Here is a 20,448-nt window from a genome sequence, read left to right as displayed (position 1 = left end):
GAATATACAAAAACTAAAAATTCATGGGAATTTGAGGAACTAAATACGTGACCGAAATTGCAAGCTGGTCGAAATTTGGTACAGTTATCCTATAGAAAATAATAATGATAACATTTTTGGAATTTTCGATTTCAAGTTCCGAAAATTGCAGTTTTAGATTTCAGAGCTCCTAACTATGGTTGCTAAAAGTTGATTATTTATAAAGAGAACCTTTTGATTTAATCCTACATAGTAATAAAAAGAGATGCAGAATTATGAACATTTGAGATTTGAATATTAAAATTAAAAAAAAACCAAATTTTGAACGGATCTGACAACATAATGTTGTGATCTTTGAACGATATTTCATATGACTTATACCTAAGATCTTAATAGATATACGCATTTACCAGGTGATGAGGTCCCTAGGATGGAGATATTTGGCCAAGAAAATTAGTTATTGTCAGATATCAACTGGCAAACCAAATTCCGAAATCTAAAATCGTGAATCGGTCAAAATTTCAAATGAGTCGAAATCCCAAAGAACCACTGTCCTGAAAGAACCAAAATTCCGAATGGGTCGAATTTTCGAAGGCCCAAATTCCAGAAAGAGTCAAAATCCTAAATATGCGAAATTCCGAAAGGGTTAAAATTCTGAAGAGTCAAAGATTCTGACCCTTCGGGATTTTGACCTTTATGGGATTCTGTGTCTTCGGGATTTTCGCGTGCAGGATTTTGATTTCGGGATTTTATTCTGCCAAAAATTTAAGGCTGTGTCAAAATGAAACATAAAAAGATTGCCCATTGAAAAAGATATATTTAATTTTGAATGATCGAAAATCCTATTTTATTAAGCATCCTTGATTTTTTTTTTAAATTTCAATCGATGAAAAAAGGAAAAGGGAAAGGAAATATGGACTGTATTTTCCTCAAAAGATATCAAAATACAAAAAAAATAAATAAAAAATTGAAAATTAGTTTATTTGTGGGCGTGGCTTATATGTCTCGACTGACTTTTCTTCGCACAAAAATACACCGTATTTATCTATTCAAATGCGTGCGTATAATTTGAAGACGAATAGGGTAAAAGTCCTGCTTCAAAACCATTTCCAGACGCTTTAACTTTGACAGAAGATTCAACACATATTTTTTTTGTTAATTTTTTTTTAGTTCATTTTTTTCTGAAGAGAATTACATAAATTTGCTCCTTGACTCTTCTAGAATGTTACTGTTTAGTGAAAATTCTTTAGATATAATTTGAAAACTTCTTAAATACAAGAAAAACACACAAGTGCAAAATGCTTCTATTGAAAACATATTAATCCAAATGGAGACAAGGGAAGTTTCTAATTGGAGACAAACAGTGTAAGTGAAATCACGATGAAAGGCTTCCAAAACCTTGTTGTGTTGCTCCTGAGTGCAGGATTTGTTCTTATTTCTAATCTTTTCTCCTTTCCCATCTAAAACAATAAGAAAATCTCTCCAAAAAAAAATAATATTTCCGGGGTTTCCTATTGAAGCATTTGCAGACACTTCAGAAAAAACCCTTTTTGTTTACGAAATAGGTAATTATTTTATTTGAAAACTTCACGTACGGTTAACAATAAAGATTAGCACTTAATTTAACTAAAATTAGCCAGAAATATGACATAAATGTTAAACAAAACGAATAAACAACAGTCACGTCATTGTGTTTTTCATTGGAAAATATGGTCGATCGATGAAAAATTCGATTTATTTCGCTTTATTTGGAGCAAAATTAACTAAATAATGAAACTGTGGTATAGAAAATATATAAATATAATAATTTAGTACTGTATTTATCATGAAAACAATGACATCTCCATTTGGATTAGCGAAAAATTTCCATTTGGAGCAGGTTTTGAATTAGCTTAATTTATCCTAGTGAAAATCTTCATTTTTTTAATTTTTGAATCGGCTTTCTTAAAAAAAAAAAGATTGAAGATCTAAATCAAGAGCATTCCTTCTTTTTCACCAGGATATGAGGACAAAGTACAATGCAGAGCAAAAATCATCTCCGACTCCGTCACAGGAATCCCTCGTTTCCCACAATTCTGCCGAGGAAGCCCTTGCGATGGCAGCAGCAGCTGAAAAATCTCCCGGACCATTTATGCCACGCTCCTTTTGCACTTATACTGGCCATACGTCCGATCTGTTGGATGTATCATGGTCCAAGAATTACTTCATCCTTTCCAGTTCCATGGACAAGACCGTGAGGTTGTGGCATATTTCACGAAGGGAGTGCCTCTGCTGCTTTCAGCACATTGACTTCGTTACGGCGATTGCATTTCATCCGCGCGATGATCGTTACTTCCTGAGTGGGAGTCTGGATGGGAAGCTGAGGCTGTGGAATATTCCGGATAAGAAGGTGGCTCTGTGGAATGAGCTCGATGGTCAGACAAAACTGATCACAGCGGCGAATTTCTGTCAGAACGGAAAATTTGCCGTTGTGGGATCATACGATGGACGTTGCATCTTCTACACGACGGATCAGATGAAGTATCATACACAAATCCATGTGAGATCGACGAGAGGACGGAATGCCATCGGCAGGAAGATCAGTGGAATTGAGCCAATGCCGGGAGAGGATAAGATTCTCGTTACGAGCAATGATAGTCGAGTACGCTTATACGATTTGCGGGATCTCAATCTCAGCTGCAAGTACAAGGGTTACCTCAATGTGTCATCCCAGATCAAGGCATCCTTCAGTCACGATGGGAAGTATATTGTGGCTGGATCTGAGAATCAATGTATCTACATTTGGAAGACGAATCATGACTATTCCAAGCTCAGTTCAGTGAGAAGGGATAGGAGTGACTTCTGGGAGGGAATTAAGGCACACAATGCCACAGTAACTTGTGCCATTTTTGCGCCACATCCGGAGGCGATCATTAAACCAGAGCCAGATGACGAGATTTCCCAAGAAAATGTAAGTTCACTTAATTAATTGTATTTTTTCGAATTTTGCAGTGCTTAGAATTATGTTTTTGTTATCATTTGATTTTTAAGATTTTTTTTTATTTAAGAAATGTTTTTGGGAAAACGATTGAAGCGCAATTAATATAATATTTGTGATTGCATTAAGCCAGATTTTTCTAAGAAATTGGTTAGAATTAGGGTAAGTGTGCCAAATTCCGGCCAGCTTGCAATTTCGGCCACATTTTTTGTTCCTCGGATTTTCATGAATTTTTAGTTTTTACATACTCTAGAGATTATACAATGCAAGAGAATAACAAAAAATGTAACTTCGACAAACGAGATGACGTGAAAAAGATATTGGAAGAATTCCCGAAAGGCATGGAACCATGAGAATGAAGGTGGCCGAAATAGGGCACCAAAGCCATGTCTACATTTTTATTCATTTTAAAATGTATTAAGAATGATTTTAAAGTAAATAAAGACGATAAACTTTCTACAAGGTTCTAAGCAACACTCCTTAAGTAGACGGAATAAAAAAAATCAATTTCTATTAAAGATATTACATTTCAAACTTGAGACTTTGGCGCTTGCATGCAACTATGCCGAAATTTGGCACACTTAGCCTAGTTGATCTTTCAAGAATACTTAAATTTACAGCAAAAAAAAACATATAGGGGAAAGTGACCTGCCTTTGAATGCGGCAGCCTTTGAATAGTTCAATTTTTCTCTTATTTCCCAAAGCTAAAATTCATTTAGTTTCAATTAGATTAGAATTAAATTTTGAAAAAAAAAATAAGCCATATTCATTTCAGTCATTCAATAAGTTTAATTTGATAAAATTGTAAAAATTAAAAGTGGAAATAACACGCTTCAAAGTTTTCAATTTTCGGTCTAGTACTTACAAATCTACTCAACGCTCTTTTGCTTTCGTTTCTGTATCTTCGAAAATACTTTGAATTGGCTTTTGGAGTTTTTATACATAGTATTGTTGCGGATTTGACCGGAGACCACGACGGCAGGGAGGAAAAACTAGGGCCAGGAGATAAACTCAACAATAGTCTTTATTTACTTCACACTTAACCCGAAATAATTCACGGGAATCTCGTGCAGCCAAAAAGCGCACAGAGGAGGGAATTCGCGCTCTAGAGTGGAGTGACAATTGTGCAAGAAGTTTAGCTGCAGCAATGTTCTCGCTTACTCGTGCGCGGATGATAAACCCAAGCTCAAACTTAACCATGAAAGCACAAGTACTCGACTTATTTCATTGCGAGTATAAGTTGCTCACATGAATTATAGGGGTAACTGCAAAATTCAATAATGCGCGGCACTCAGCCCCTAAAGAGCGCCGTGCAGGCGCAGCATCCCCTAGGCAGGGCATGTCTTAAAGCAGGTTCGCAACAGTATATTCATAGATAGTTTATCGATCAATTAAAATTAAAGAATTAGAATAAAAGGTTTTTTGACCTTTGTAAATAGAGAAATCTCCTTAAATTCATTTCTAGATTAGAATATTCCCAAGAAGATTTCTTGCTAGCAAATTGGGGAAGCCATATGGATAAATAGTTCATCTGAAGATTGTTTAACCCGTTTAACCCTTTATGCTGTCTATATACTAGAAGCAATTTTCGTAAAAAAATGCCCTTTTTAAAAAATTCTGACGTTTCTGCCTACAAGAATAGAGGAAATTTTTTTTTAAAAGGAATTTTTAAATAAATTTATACTAGTGTGTAGATGCCATTAAGGACGAGAAGGTCAAAAATCGAGGGTCAGAAAAAATAATTTTTTCTAACATTTTAGAGCAAAATACAGCTTTAGAAGGCCGTAGGAAAAATTTCATTTTTGTGTCATGCCAATCGTCCTTAAAGGGTTAAAGAAGGCCATGAACGTCACGTATGTTACAGTTTGGCCACGCCTCTTTTAAATATCGTCGGTTGCTGACTGTTGTCGTATATTAGTCCGTCAAATAATTTCGTCAGATATCTTTCAGATTTCTGCAGAAAATATCTACACCTCTGCTGAAAATCTGCCGAGAAATCGGTAGATATTCCTACGAATTTTATTTGGGCTTGGGACAAAATTCGTCTGAATTTTTTGCAGATTTTCTGACGAATCTTGGTGCATACTCTGACGAATTTCTGTAGATATTCTGCCGATTTTCTGTAGATTTTTATCTACATTCCAGACTTTCCAGACAGCTGTGTCAGAAAAGATGGAATATTTTTCATTGAATTTTGTTTGCAAAATTCAATAGAGTTATTATTGGTGATATCACAGTTGTTTATATAAAATAAAGAATTCTGTGACACCATGTTATAAGTAGACAATAGTGAAGTGAAAACTTTAAGCAGAGTGTCGACCTAAATTTCGTGTTTTTGTATCATTTCATTGGCGATTTTTAAGAAATTAGTATTTTTGCTCGCAGCTTTTTAGTTATCTAAAAAAAAATGTTTAATCGGTAAAGCTTGTTAACCCTCTAACGGTGTTTTCTTTAATATGCGAAAAAAATTCTAAAACAATGTTTTCTAGGATAATTATGATCCAATAAAGTCGAAAAAACCATCCATTCTTCATAACCTCTTTTAGTTTAGGCGCTAGGTGAGAAAATATAATATTTTTTGAAACTCTTTTTGCTTCTAACATTCACATTTTTAGTTTTTTGAAATAAAATATACAAAGTAGAATGACATATCTTTCAGTAAAAAATAAATTTATTTTAGTCAGATAACTTTAAATCGTTATTTTTATGGAAATTGGAAATGAGTTTTTTTGCACAAATATTTTTTGTTGCTTTTTCTCTGACCTGTCACACAAAACTCGGAATAGCTACAAAACGAAGAGTCAAAATGAGTTCAAACTTTCAAAAGATGTTTATGAGATTATTACCGAAGACACTATAGCACTTTCAAATAAATAAAACCTTTATTGTTGCTGTAAATGTGATTTTTGTGAAGACCGCCTGGAGGTGGTCTTACCCGTTAGAGGGTTAAGCAGAGCATACCATTTTCTTTGTAACTTCTACAGTTTCTTGATAAATCAACAATATTTTTGTTGAGACAATGGAGACTATGCAGATTTCGTATGCAGAAATTCTGCTGAGAATCTGCAGATTTTCGGAAGAATTTCTGCCGAAAATCTAGAGATTTTCAGGCAGAAATTCTGCCAAAAATCTACAGATTTTCTCTGAATGTACTAGAATGTACTCCACTCACAATTTTACGAAAAATTATTTTTATTTCTAACGTACGTGAATTATGTTGAAAATTCTTTTGCTGGACAAATATCCCTATAGCAGAGGCGTGCAAGAACCGTTGAAACCGAATAAACGTCAAGTGAAACATGTACGTCAATGGTCAAAATGTTACTATAACAACTTATTTTGACGTTAATTCGGTTTCAACGGTTTTTGCACACCTGCCCTATAGTATCTATGATTTCATATAGGTCTTGTCCTCTGAGGTGTAATACCTATTTAAAAAATCACAGTGTTTGGTGGTACCCCTGTTTGATGGTGCCCCAGTTTCCCCTATGTTTAAATGGAACTGATCTATACCATAATGTAATTTTCTCAATCTGTGTGTGCAGCTAAATTATATCACGATAAGGTTAATTCACTTGTATTTAGAAATAGTATTTTTCCTTATACTTTTCAATTTAAATAAATTCTTACGTTCATTGTTGTTTTTTTTTTAATTGCGTGCATGATAAACGTAATTGTCTGATAAGAACCGGAGATAGAAGAAACCAATAAAAATGAATGAGTTGGAGTTGAGTCATTTTTAAGATTTATTTTTAAGGTTTTCATGTCAACAATTGTAATTCTATATTCTTTAAAAAAAGACGTTTCAATGTTTCTGTTTTTGATGCTTTTCCAGGCCCAGCCGACTGTTCCTGATCCGCTGGTGGAGCAGCATAAGAAGGGTTGTGGCTATGTGCTTGTCAGTGCAGATTTCAATGGCGCTATCAAAGTCTTCATCAACAAGACAAAACCCAAGCACAGCAGTTTGCCATACACAGCAATTCTCGATTAAATGACACAATTCCCATGTGAATCAGAATAATCTCTCCCCTTTATTAGAAGAAAACAAAAAAAACTTTATGTGATGCGCCATTCTTCGTAGCAGCAGAGTCTTTTGCCCTCCCAAAAAAAAAAACAAAAAAGAAATTGTAATTGGGATTAAAATTGTAGGTAGTGTTTTAACAATTCGCAGCATTGAATTGCGCCTTTTTGCGACATAAAAAAAAGATATTTGTTAAATTTAGAAGAAGATGAGAGAGATGATAGTCTCGCGAGAGAGATCAAAATTCAAAACACATTTTTGTCACCTAGAAGGGAATTTGATTTTTTTGCTCCATTCCTACCCCAAGTTTTGTTTTTTTTTGTACACATATTTATTAGCACAGCACGATAACACGTGAGATTTGTAATTTGTTACCATTAACTTTGTGCTCCCCAAGTGTATTTAATTCTTTTTTCCCAGGTAAGGATATATATTTTTCTTCTCTCTCGCCAGGTGAGCGATTGAGATGCAAAGTGGATTTTAGGATGTATTTGAGGAAATGTATTTGTTGTGTAATTAATATTATTTGTAAGGAAAGTGCGGATGAATAAAAAAAATGAGAAAAAATGTTGATTGTTGATTTTTCCGTTGAAGGGTTGGGGAAATTCAAAAATGCGCAGTGGAGTCAATCAGCTGATCGAAGCAATCCAAGTGAGGGTGGTTTGTTATTGTTTTTTTTTCTCAGAGTTTTTCCGCATATTTCTGTGATTTTCTCTGATAAAAACCAAAGATAAAAGTGTGAAAAGTAGTGAAAAAACCTCTTGAAGCCTGAAACTTGTCAATCAATGTGAAAACCATCAGTTTATTGGCTAGAAAAGTACTCATCGGGAGATAAGGAAAATTCAAGGTTAGGTTATCTCTTCCGGACTGCATGGCTTCGTCTATTTTTTAATTAACTTTATTTATTAACACTTTCCTCCTCTCTATTTGCAGTCCCTACCACGTCCACATGTGAGAGAGAGTGTAATTTTGTTACGTGTCAGAATGTAGATGTAGAGCAAATTGTTCCTTGAGAACGAGCCCATTTTTAGTCATAAAATACTTCTTGCATGAACTTGAGTGATTTCTTGGTCTTCTTCGGTGGAAAATTTCTCAGTGCATGGTGGAGGAAGAATGTCTGGTGAAAGGGTAAGTTGCTACTGACCGCATTTTCTCTGTGGAATTTACCAAATTGCGTGGCCCGGAGATTTACCTCATACACGAGACGTTTTTTTTCACTCGCAAAATCTTATCTCGACGGAAATACCGATAAGACAAATTCTCTGAACAGTAAGACCATCGACTGGAGGAGGTGATTGAGGAAGTGGATCACTGGTTAAAATCAAGAGTGATTCGATAAAGTTCACTGGACCGGATTGGCTAGAAAGTTGCTCGCGAACAGGTTTCCAGCCACAACAACTTTGAGCCATTCCAAGGTCTGCAATCTCCTCCACGTCTTGCTTTTCTGACAGTTTCGTTTTGGCTGCACTCAAGAGTAGACTCACTCATGGTTCACTTGGTGATTTTCCGCATACTATTGGACCTCCTAATGGTCTATTTTAATCTTCAAAATTCCCCCGAAAAATCTCTTTTCAGGACGAACTTACGCTCTATGAGCCCAAGTTGCTCCATGAGCTGCAATTCTGGCAGTCTCCAGCTAAATTCAATCCTCCCATCACAGCTGTGGCTCCCGGCGAGACATGGATGAAAGTTAGACCACTGCAGGAGGGTGACTATGACAGAGGTTTCCTGGAGTTGCTGTCACAGCTGACGAAAGTTGGCAATGTGTCCAAGGCACAATTTCTCATGCAATTTGCTCAGATGCGAGCCAGTGGCGGATACTATGTCACGGTTATTGAGGATACCCGGATTAATAGGATCATAGGAAGTGCCACTTTGGTGCTGGAGCACAAATTCATCCATGGATGCTCAGTGGTAAGTAAAATCAATGTAAATAAACTCTTTCGCATCTTTTGGTATTGCAACACTGAATAGGAGAGATTTCAGGTTTCGCATACATTCGGGGTTCAAACACTTCATATTAGGTTGTGATTCCTCCTAATCACACCTATTGTAATCCTCGGATTTTCTAAAAGTGCTCAGATCGAGCTGAAATTCACAGGGTATATGTTTTGAACATCCCTGATGCCGAAAATCATAAGCCGGCAATTTCGGAACCGGCCGGCCGTCCGTTTACTTATTTACAACACTAATACACTAATATTAGTACACTAATATTTTAGGTGTAAAAATATATTAACAATTTTTAATGTTGATTTTACACCTTTTTAAGGGTAAAATTAACATGAAAAAGGGTAACTTTAACCCCCAATACACCTAAAAAGCATAATATTTACACCGATTTCGGATCAATACTGAAGGGTAAAATAAACATTTCCGGAATATTATTTTAACTTTTTCTGATTTCTCTCAGTGTAGGAATGATTCTGAATTACTTAATTTTATTTTAACTCTTTCGGGACCGTAACATATCCAGCGAGCCAATTTCAATAAAATTTACTTTTTTATAACCCTTACTGGTCAAATATGATAATTTTGCAGAGAAATATTTTTCTCCACTTCTGGGAAATTGAAAAACTTATCGGTACTCTCGTACAATTTTCCTAAATGTCAATATTATCTATTTGTGAATTTATTTCACCGTGTCAAAGGACTCCTTTACGGTTGTTGATCACTAAGCGAGTAGAATTTTTGATCAATATCTTCTGAGATGTAGGGGGAACTGGGGCAGTAGTAAACTGGGGTAGTTGTAAACACTGTGATTTTTTTCAATAATTTTAAGACACCAGAGGATAAAACCCATAAGCATTTATAGATACCATGGGGTGGGGGGATGTATGCACACAGATGAATTAGTCAATAAAATCCTAATACTTTAAAAATAAAAATCATTTTTCCTGAAAATGTTGATATTTCAATTATTTTGGTCATTTGGAATTCCACCTGGAAATTAAAAACTGTGTAGAATAATCGAAATGTAGCAATATCAGTTCTTTCCTGCATCTTTTAGGATTATATTAATGCATTTACTAGAGAAATTGATATTCTCATTTTTTTGAAAGAATTAATAATTGGTCAGAAAACAGCATTTGGAGTAGATGTAAACAGGCAATTTCAATTACACAAAATGAGTAGGTAAAAGAGCGGGAAATTGACCTTCATGCGAAATATCTATAATTCATTGACTACGAAAAAAATTGGTGGCGCTGTGTTCAATAAAAAGTCACATGATGTCAAAATATGAGGAAAATCCATTGGAAAATGTCTTTGATATACATGCTTTTAGTTTTTTTGCTATTTTAATTATTCTTTGTAAAAAGTGTCGTGATTTTTTGAAAAATATACAGTTTTTATATATCTCTTAAGTAATTAAAATAATCGAAAGTGGTGCAAAGTTAATTTCAAGGGTGGGAAAAAAGGTGTTTACATCCTCCCCAGAAAGTGGTTACTTCTACCCCAGGTATTTTGTGAAAAGAGAAAAATGCACAGGGACACAAATTTTATTTTTTTGGAAAACTCAATTGTTTTCCAGCAGCCGCATTACCCTCGACGAATTGCCTATACCCAAGGGTAAAACATGAGCTAAGAAATATTTTCCAAAAAATCACGGTGTCCTTGGAAAATGACCTCAAATTCGTATCTATCGAAAATGGTTACATGTGCCCCAGTCTCCCCTATAGGAAGTGTTTAAGAAGATGCCAAAATCCTGTTTGCCAATATAGACTCCTCATTATATTTCACACTATCACAGTTTAAAACACGTTTCTCTCAATGCGATGTCATTGTAGACACCTTGAGCTTTCTCAATACCCTAAAACACAGTTCCTGGACAATCAGAATTCACTATAATCAGGAAAAAAAGAAAAACTTCCCCGAGGTAGGTGTCTAAACCAAATGCAAATGGCGGGAACCGTTAGATTTAACATTCTTATTTTAGGACAGAATGTCCTTCCGATGAGCATCGGTGTATGTTTAGTGCAATCTAAAAGTAAAACATACAATTTACCAGAGCCTTCGACATATAAAGTGTCTTCAGTCTTGGTTAGTCTTTTCTTTGGATATTTAGTCAAGTTTTAGTCTATTTTCTGCCACATCAGTTTCTTGAAATTAGTTAGGAGCGAAATCTTTGCACGTTTGCTGTGCAATATAAAGTGCAGTAGGGGTAAGTGGGGTACCTTTGAAATTGGGATTTTTCACCTATTTTTAAATAAAATTAAGCCTTATCGTGATTTATGTTAGTTGCACAAACATATTGAGAATCTAAAATATATCCCGATTAGGGTCAATTTTATTTAAAAATATGTGAAAAATCCCAATTTCAAAGGTGCCCCACTTCCCCCTATATACGAAGTTTCCAAATCCCGAATTTTGGGGCCCAGCCAGCGTTCCCAATTGAACAGGTTTTCTAAAAGTTAAATAAAAAAGATTTACTTTTCAAATGTTATGATAAGCCCAGACCAGTGATAAGCCCAGATGAGCTTATGGTAGCTGAGATTCCTTACAGGCGACCTCGAAATGCTTGCAACTCGGAATCGGAATGCATGAAAATTCGATTGTGAGTTGAATTTTGTGGATAGAGAATCGCGTCGGGTGCATTGTTCTTGACGGTCGAAAAGGATAAAATTGGCTCGACGCGATTCTTTACCCCCAAAATTCAACTCACAATCGAATTTTCACACATTCTGCATTGCAAGCACCTCGAGTATCATGCATTTTGAGGCCACCTGTAAAGAATCTCAGCTATCATAAGCTTATCTGGGCTTATCACTGGTTTTCTTAACTTATTCAGTTATCACACTAGAAAATTTCACATTAAAGTTAAAGTGAAAAGTTGCTCATTAAAACTTTTAGAACCACTCGAAATCGCTGATTTAGTCAGGACACTTTGCTAGAATTGCTAAATGTCACGATGGCATACGGGTTGTCAGATGAGTGTTTTTGTTTTAGAAGCATTTCAGTCGTTTAAGCGAAAATAATAATAATAATAATTTTATTTCTCTTTTATCATCTGCGGCTGTCGCCGACTTCACAACCGACTTCATCGGGCAAGACGGCAGAAAATCCCGAATCATGAGTCGTATCACTGAGAAAAAAAAGCGAGTGCGATTAACTTTTTTTCCTCGTAACTTTAACAGTTTTTAGGTGTAAAAATATATCAACATTTTTTAATGTTAATTTTACACCTTTTAAGGGTAAAATTAACATGAAAAAGGGTAACTTTAACCCTAAATACACCTAAAAAGGGTAATATTGACACCGATTTGGGATCAATACTGCAGGGTAAAATTAATATTTTCGGAATGTTATTTTAACTTTTTCGGATTTCTCTCAGTGATAGGTCAGGCCGTTACATAATTTGTACAACAATTTAATGAATTTAAGAAAAAAAAACTTGAAATGAAAAACTGAGAAAATTTGTGGCGTAGAAACTACCCGAATGACTACAATAAAGTAAATAGCTGATGAAAATTTAATGAGCAAATTTTGCTCATAAATTTGCTCATTAATTATCAATCGTATTTATGCTCTTTTAATCTTTTTTAACCAATTTTTGTGACTCGAGTCAACTTTTTTATCACTAAATGAATCGATTTCTAAAAGCTCTTGACGAAAATTGCGCATTAGGACACATATCAGCAATAAATTAATGTGAATCACATTAAAATTTTAATGTGAAATTCTCTAGTGTGATACCACGGTTACGATCCTTACTTCCCTTACCTTACCAACCTAGTCGTCTTTATTACTTTCCGAAATTCTGGTCCTGTAAAGGACACTATAATGGTCTTGAAGAAGTTAAAAATTTCTAGAGTAGAGCTTTTTTGACTGTACAGTAGACTCTCGCTCAATCGGGCGAAAAATTTTGTTAACAATTTTCACGTTTAATTATGAAGCTAATTTGTTGAAATTCGTTGTAGTTCTTCCTATTTTATCGTGATTCTTTAAAATTGAGAGCTTTTTGTGGAATTTACAAAGGCTTTGACGCCCAAATCTATCGATAAACCGGATGATATTTTGCCCCAAATGCCCATTTGAGAGAGAGTCTACTGTATATAGTGGAATTTATTGCTACAAGATATTCTTCTTAATTATTTATTTGGATTATTTCTGGCCAAAGTATACAAGATTCTGACTAAAATATTGCAGATGTTTGTTTTTAATTAAAATTTCGGTAAATTAAAAATTAAAATATTCAATATATCCTTATGTTCTATCAACACATATAATTTTTGTCTTTAATTTCAGAGAGGAAGACTGGAAGATGTTGTAGTCAACAATACTTACCGAGGGAAACAACTTGGCAAATTGTAAGAGGAAACCTCTTGAAATTAAGAGACCTTTAATGACTTTTTTTTTGAAATTCTTCATTTTCTCTTTAGAATTGTGGTGACTGTGACTCTTCTGGCGAAGCATTTGGGTTGTTACAAGATGTCTCTGGACTGTAAGGACAATCTTATTCCTTTCTACGAATCCCTGGGCTATGTCCTCGAACCAGGTAACTCAAATGCCATGAATATCCGTTATGATGGTCAGAAGGAGACCACAGTGCGAAATCGTCCTACGGCATCGGTTATCCTGGCTAATGCCACAAATCCCGTGGATCCATCCTGACAATTAGCCCCCGGAGCTGCTAATGCCAAGGTCCGGTCTAAGCTGTAGGGCCATTTGCGCATTCTGTACCAATTTAGCAGTCTCTGGTAGATTAACAAGTTGAGATTCTCATTTTACTTTTTGATTTTTTTTTAGCTTTGATTTTTCTTTCGCTGATTCTCACAAGTTTAGAAAGAATAATTTTCCGTTTTCTTTTATTTTGACTAAAAAAATAAATAAATTAAACAACGGTGGTGGATTTATTTAGTTTATGTGAGTGTATTTGAATCACATAAAGTATAAAATAAAATTAATCAGTTTACACTTTTACAACAAATGTTCATCTCTCACCAAATATTTTCTTCGCATTTTTCCATTGATTTTTTTTTTGTCTTTCTATCTCGGACTAGAATTAGAAATTTGATTTGTTCTTTCACAATTTTGCATTTCGGGGAAAAATTGCAGAGGCTTTTGGGAAAGATCTTTGACGAGAGATGGAGGAAAAGAAACAATGATAAATCTCTGTTGTGGAAGGAGATTATTTTTGGGCATTATAGTATTTAGAAAGAAATGGAGAGGAAAAGAAAGCTCAGATTAAGGGATTTATTTTCTTCTTAAGTTTATGATAGAAAATAATTTTTTTTACTTAAGATTTTCTTTCAAATTTTTCTCTTCATAAAATTTAAATGAACCATTTTTTCAGTTTATGTGTTTTTTCTTTCTCTCTTTTATAAAAAGGCCATTTATAAGTTTTATATAATTATTCTTTTCTTAATAATCCCTTCTTCAATATTCTGTTGTTGTTTTTTTTTCTTGTTGACAAACATTCAATGTGTGTGACAGTAACATATTTTTTTTTAATATAGAATTTTGTGGTATATTTCGGTAAAGACTTTTTTTTGTTAATGATGATTTTCTTTTAATGCTAGATTTTCCCTCTGAATTTTAAGGGGGGAAAATAAATGTTTCAGAGAGTAATTGGTCAATGTGAGTTTTGTAAAGGAAAGTTGGAGTAAAAAGGGATTTATTAAACATTTTTTTTCTTGGAGAAGGAAACGTCAAACACACAAAATATTCCATTCTCTCACATTCGCGGTTTCCATTCGAAAATGTATTTCTTTTTTTTTAATTTCTTTTTGTCTTTTAAACTTTCTCTCACATTTAATAAGAACTTTTTTTTATTTCTTAATGTCTATCGCAAGAATGTTTCTTTTTTTTCTTGGAGGAAAAAATCGAGGAATATCTCACAACATCATATACAAATCGATATTTTAAGTGAAATTTATATCATCTCCACAATATTCTTCATAATATTCCCCTATGACACATTTGTTTTCATGCACCACAAAGAGGAAAATTCAATTCCACGAAATATCCCATATAAATCCCATGGATTCCCAAGAGAATTTATAATAAAGAATGACTGATAGTTTAAGAGCAATCAAGTTTCTCATATGGGCATGAAGACAGTTTTCTTTTTTGCTTCTTCAAATGCGCGATTTTTTATCATCTTTTTTTTCCAAATGGTATTAGAATTATACTATGAAAGTACGTATAGAACCTGTATTTATCAAATAGAATTTTTCATTTAGCTAAAAATACTCCCTCCCCCCCTATTACATCTGTCCTTTATTTTTTTCTTCTTAAACACCGAGCAAGGAAAATCACGACAAGTTCGAGTCACAACTTTTTTTCTTCTTTTGGTTTTTCTTCTGGGTAAACACACCATTTGAAAAGCTCTTTTAGAGCTTCTTGGCACCCAATTTGAGCGGACCACGAGCCGCTCGTCGTGCCTCAAGTTCTCGCTGTCGTTGCAGTTTTTTCTCCTCGCGTTTCCGGCGTGCCTCGTCCAATTTTGGATTACCTGGAAAGTAATGGAAAAGGCAAGGGTCACATTATTTTAGGTCTGCATATCCTAATAATTTCTTTGTTCAGAAAATGGCTCAACTCTTTCTGCGTGATATTAAAGGATTTAATTGAGCACTAATCAATTGGTGAATTAATTAATTGTTTTTTAAAGAATTTTATTTTATTCTATCGATAAAAAGGGGTGGCAAAGCGTCTCATGCTTTGTGAAATGGTTGAACTCGTGACTTAGATGCTCTAATTGAAAACGATTCATAACCGATTGAAATCGGTTCAGGCTTGTCAGGCATTTCAAGACCTTTCCAAAAAGCCCAAACCCGATAAAATTTGGTTGATAAATGCGCTCTCTAGAGCTTTCTTAACTTTGACTTTGAAAAACCGTTATTAGGAATGATGCAACGGTACTTTCGTATATGGACGAAATCGACGAAATGTTCGCCTATTTCAATTTACAGTTGAAGTTTGGTAAAGTATACTATTGCACAAATTTTCATTGAAGTTTGTGTATAAATCTAATTTAGGTATTTAAACTCAAAAAAATAATAACATTTCAGTGAAATATATACCTGAATATCCTCTTAAACCTATTCAGTCAATGTACCAGAAGTGCTGGAGATATAATATAATGTTTGTATTTTGGAATTAGCTCCTTGCAGGTTAGTAGATGATTATTGTAAAAAAAACCCTTATTGGGATGAGGCGAAACCCTATCAAACATACAGTGGCGACAAGATAAATAGCACACCTTCAGCGATTTTCCTATTGTGATGTTTTATTATACAATATCAATCTTTATACCTGATTATTCTTTATTTTTTAGGAAATATAAATGACCTTTATAAATAAAAATGATAATTATTTAATATTTATATCTGTTAAAACTATGTGTTTTTGTTATTTAATGAGTTTAGGGATAATTCGTGCGGCCAATTTAAACAGCACACTTTCATTTTCTCTGAGAATATTACCTGAAATTTTGTTTTATTTTGAAATTCATTACATTCCTGTAATTTTGATCATTTGTAAGACATTAATGCCCCAAATTTTCGTAAAATAAAGTTATGAGAACTCAAAAATCATGTTAAGTAAAGCCTTTGGTGCAAATGTACAGGCTTTATGTAAAAAGAGTTTAGAATAACTAATATGTTTTTTTTATAAATTGTGTTGTTCAAGGAAGAGAACGATTAATTCAATAATTTTTTATGATCAAACTTAAAAATCACGCAAAAAAATCCAAAATTTTGAGAAGAATTGCCATTTGTAGTAAAGAATCTGCCATTGTTCGTATAATAAAATTGAATTCTTCTGCAGCCGTACCGAAAACAAAGGAACAAATTGAACAAAATTTGAAGAAGTAACTCAAGTGAGCATTACTAAAAGTCAATTATGTAAAAAAAAAATACCCGGTTTAGAAGCGTTGCCAGACGTACAGAGTTAGTATTTAAACGAAACCGTACCTGTTGATTGATTTTTGTTAAAGAGCATATGCTGTAATTCTGGAATAATATTCTTTCAACTGATGTATTCCTGTTTAATATCATTGGATATGACATAATAAAATATTAGATGTCTCAAAAGTGAAGAATTTTGTCCTTGATACATAATTAAGAACGTAAAACTTAGCGGTGGTATTTTATAGTATGGGGTTACATTTTGCGAAGTGGCGTATGGTCTGTATATGGAATATCAGGCAATATAAACGAATTTGTTTACAAGGATATCTTTGGACAAGCCATGTACTTCAAGATCGATAAGAATTTGCTTTAGGTTTTAAAGTTTTAACCAAGCTAATAATCCCAAACACACTGCCAAGAGTTTTAAAAAGTGGTTCAATCAGAACAAAATTGACCTTCTGGAGTGTCCAGGATGATCTAAGGACCTCAATCCTGTTGAACTTAAAGGAAAAGATTGACCAGGCGATAAATCTCTCGAATGTGACTAATTTAGAATAATTTTAAGCAGATATCCACACTACATGAATAACAATCACATTAGAATAATGTCAAATCCTGATTTCCTTAATGATCCTTCGTTGTCAAGCGTTTATTTTTTCCAGAAGTTACTTAACTAAATACTAATTAATCCAAATTTAATTTTTAAATAGAATTCGTAAGTTATTAATTGCTGCAGTAGAAGCCAAAAACTATCACTTCTTATAGAGTGTGCTATTTATATTGTCCCCTTAATATGTACCATTTCAAGAATTTTTTTTACCGTACTAAATTTCTTGATAGAACTTTCTGGTTTTTTCTTCATATTCAAAATGTAATGATTCACAAGTTTATTTATTATTATTAGTTTCATAATTTAAAAGCATAATTTTCCGAAAGATAAGGCATACATTACAGTGCCCGAAACTGTGCTATTTATCTTGTCGCCACTGTACGTCCTAACGATCATTAAATTTCATCCCTCCATTCATATAAAGTTACTATATCTGAGAAAAAAATTGTTACTCAGAATTTAAATTAGAAAAGAAGACGAGGGAAAAATATTGCCAAATCGACGCGATATTAAAATTTCCGTGTATATAACTTCGTGCTCTAACTTTGAATGACTATTTGCAAAGCAAGAAAAGAGCAACTAAGGGCATTTCTAACCTCTGACTAAAATAACTTAAATGCCCTCAGAAAGAAGAATCTCAGCTACCATAAGCTTTTCTGGGCTTATCCCTGGCCATTTTTTATTTCAAATACAGTGCAGAAAGCCAACAAAGGGAAAAGAAAGTTCATTTAAAATAGTTAAAGATCGTTATGCCCTAGACACACTTACAGCTTAAGTCGAGAGACGACTTAGTGGAAAATGACGGAAATGCAGTTTGACCATTATTTCGAATATAATTATGCTAAGCCGTCTTTCGGCTAATCCTCAGGTCTGTCAAGGCCCTTAGAGATAGAGTCCGGCCAAGTTCAATATAGTAAGGGTCCGGGTACAGTGAGGTGGAGTGGAGACAGATACGACCCACCATTCGAAAGGTCTCGATCTCGGATTCAATATTACTAAAATATAATCGAAATCGGTTAATACACATCAAAAATGTAGTGCGGTCAAGTTATTTTTGGTTATAATGGTCAGGGAACATCGAGGGAGGAGTGTGACCTTTCCGACGGTGAAAGGTCTCAACTCTCGACACCAGCCATAACACACTAAAATTTAAAGAAAAAGCATAGTCTAGTTTCCGTAATATTTGATATTAAATTTTTGAAAATCGATTTTTAGATTAATCGGACCTTTGAATAAACCGAATGTATTTAGGGTGTCTATAGGGTTGTAGTATTTCACGATAGCTTTCCAGGCCTTCCAAAACACCATTTTTTTTTTTAATTCTGATAATTAGAACCGGAGATATGGCTATTTGGAAATTAAATTTTTGGCCCCTTCTAGCTCGGGTCAGGGGGGTCGGGGGGCTTAATTTTTTTTTTTAATCGTAAGCTCTTAGGCTCACCTATAACATACTAAAATTTGAGATCGATCTAAGTTATTGAGAAAACAAAACATTGGGGTATTCCAAAGGAAGGAAAGGGAAGGGGTCTACAATCTTCTGCTTCAAGCCGCCAAACGATATTCCACCTTTATCTTTCTCCGTTCTCTCTCCAGAAGTGGTTATACGACGGACGGGACGGAACAGACGGATGTCCACGAAAATAGATTTTTATGGCTCTGGCACACCTTTTAGATCAGGAAAATTTCATGAAGTCGAAATTCGAAACTCTTTCTTTCTCACATGTTTTGCATATGACTATCTCATTCTTTCGCATATTAAATTCGATTGAGCTAAATTGAATTTGGAGTAATGTTTAAAAGAAGAAGAAGAGTCCGAAAGAATGAGATAGACATACGCAAAACATGTGAGAAAGAAAGGGATCCGAAATTCGAATTCATGAAATTTTCTTGATGTAAAAGGTGTGCCAGAGCCATTAGCACATATGATATTCGTGACATATGAGAGTCAAAACGCGTAAATCCAAATTTTGGGCCCTATCTGATAAGGTCAGATTTCACCTAGGACCACAAAAGCACACATTGTAAAGAATCTCAGCTAAAATAATAATTAAAAACTGAAAATTGTATGAATAATTCACATAACAAAAACACATACAACTTTGCAATCTTTGTAATATTCTCTTTTGAATAATGTAGTACATACCTTCATTCCCTTCATTATTAAACATCCCTTTATATAAATATTCCTTTTCAATTTGTAAAACAGGGAAGAACCTGTAATATAATCTTCCAAGAGTGATTCCATTTAGAGAGAGCTTTTTCTTCTCAGTTCTTCATTGATTTTTTTACGTCCACTCCGTCAAATTCAATCCCGAAGATTGATGCTAGACGAAAGCTCAAAGTTCATGCACCATTATATCAATAAATATTTTTTAAAGCTCCCTCAAAATTCAATATAAAATTCCATTCACTCCGTTTAAGTGGATTTAAGCAGACATTTTACTTTCACGATAAATGTCTTATAAAATGTGCAATGCATTGTAATTGAATATAGAATAGAAAGTGCTTCATTACCTATGCATAGAATATGAATTGTTTTCAGAAACTTTTGCCATAAACTTTGTAGGTAGATGACAAAAAAGGGGCGAATACACAAAAAAAAAACAATAGAAAATAAACTCACCCGTCGTGACATCGTCAATCGGCTCAAATTCTCCATCTGCCCAGGAATCGCTGTTCCAGTTGGAGTTAAAATTCGTGTTATTATCACTGACCGGGCTGAGATTGTTGCAATTCATTGTCGGTTTGGCTTTATCGTTTATCTGTTCCACTTCGTGCTTCTCCTCAATCTCTTCATTCTGTCAAACAAATACCGATGAAATCAAAAGGAACATCTCAAATGAAATAAATGAGATATTTGCTTACCGGTTCCTCTTCGAGGCTTCCCCATTCCTCATTATCCCATCCGTCTCTAATATCCAGACCTCCGGCTGCACTTAAGGCAGATGATCCTAATGGCATCGCATTTCCAGCTGTTGGACTACTCGGATCCTGCGATGTCTGACAAAGA

The 20,448-nt window shown here is 34.3% G+C and overlaps 3 protein-coding genes and 1 long non-coding RNA gene across 6 annotated transcripts in view; 2 read left to right on the top strand and 2 right to left on the bottom strand.

Moving 5' to 3' along the window:
• The window catches only part of LOC129809270 (WD repeat-containing protein 44-like), a 23,464-nt gene extending 16,236 nt beyond the window's left edge, over positions 1-7,228 (top strand). For both annotated transcript variants that reach the window (XM_055859095.1, XM_055859094.1), the window contains 2 exons: positions 1,979-2,929; positions 6,792-7,228. In XM_055859095.1, the coding sequence (XP_055715070.1) occupies positions 1,979-2,929; positions 6,792-6,947 (1,107 nt within the window). In that variant the 3' untranslated portion in view covers positions 6,948-7,228. The remainder of the gene's footprint in view (positions 1-1,978; positions 2,930-6,791) is intronic.
• On the bottom strand, positions 6,679-8,178 carry LOC129809280 (uncharacterized). The gene is made up of 2 exons (XR_008752612.1): positions 8,122-8,178; positions 6,679-6,985 (listed from the first exon to the last, which is right to left on the bottom strand). It is a non-coding gene; the product is annotated as an uncharacterized LOC129809280 (long non-coding RNA).
• Positions 7,610-13,905, top strand: LOC129809275 (probable glucosamine 6-phosphate N-acetyltransferase). Of its 2 annotated transcripts, none has more exons than XM_055859104.1 (5): positions 7,610-7,824; positions 7,911-8,475; positions 8,553-8,891; positions 13,224-13,285; positions 13,358-13,905. In XM_055859104.1, the coding sequence occupies exons 2-5, from the start codon at positions 8,464-8,466 to the stop codon at positions 13,587-13,589; spliced, it is 645 nt and encodes a 214-aa protein (XP_055715079.1). In that variant the 5' UTR covers positions 7,610-7,824; positions 7,911-8,463; the 3' UTR covers positions 13,590-13,905. The 2 variants fall into 2 exon arrangements, with proteins under 2 accessions (XP_055715079.1, XP_055715078.1); XM_055859103.1 differs by having other exon boundaries at positions 7,618-7,824; positions 7,911-8,105.
• Positions 13,810-20,448, bottom strand: LOC129809278 (N-terminal kinase-like protein). The gene is made up of 3 exons (XM_055859108.1): positions 20,304-20,448; positions 20,062-20,236; positions 13,810-15,432 (listed from the first exon to the last, which is right to left on the bottom strand). Exons 1-3 carry the CDS (start codon positions 20,397-20,399, stop codon positions 15,311-15,313), a joined length of 393 nt encoding a protein of 130 aa, XP_055715083.1. The 5' UTR covers positions 20,400-20,448; the 3' UTR covers positions 13,810-15,310.

This window comes from Phlebotomus papatasi, unplaced genomic scaffold (assembly GCF_024763615.1).
Source record: "Phlebotomus papatasi isolate M1 unplaced genomic scaffold, Ppap_2.1 HiC_scaffold_54, whole genome shotgun sequence".
In the NCBI taxonomy this organism is placed as follows: domain Eukaryota; kingdom Metazoa; phylum Arthropoda; class Insecta; order Diptera; family Psychodidae; genus Phlebotomus; species Phlebotomus papatasi.
The sequence above is the reverse complement of the archived record's forward strand: the minus strand, read 5'-3'. Positions and strand labels throughout refer to the sequence as shown.

Coding starts and splice junctions, on each gene's coding strand:
- LOC129809275 (XM_055859103.1), top strand. Junction 8,892..13,223: donor TCATCCATGGATGCTCAGTG/GTAAGTAAAATC, acceptor CTTTAATTTCAG/AGAGGAAGACTGGAAGATGT. Junction 13,286..13,357: donor GGGAAACAACTTGGCAAATT/GTAAGAGGAAAC, acceptor TTTTCTCTTTAG/AATTGTGGTGACTGTGACTC.
- LOC129809278 (XM_055859108.1), bottom strand. CDS start 20,399: ATGCCATTAGGATCATCTGCCTTAAGTGCAGCCGGAGGTCTGGATATT. Junction 20,237..20,303: donor GAAGCCTCGAAGAGGAACCG/GTAAGCAAATAT, acceptor TTTGTTTGACAG/AATGAAGAGATTGAGGAGAA. Junction 15,433..20,061: donor GATTGACGATGTCACGACGG/GTGAGTTTATTT, acceptor ATTACTTTCCAG/GTAATCCAAAATTGGACGAG.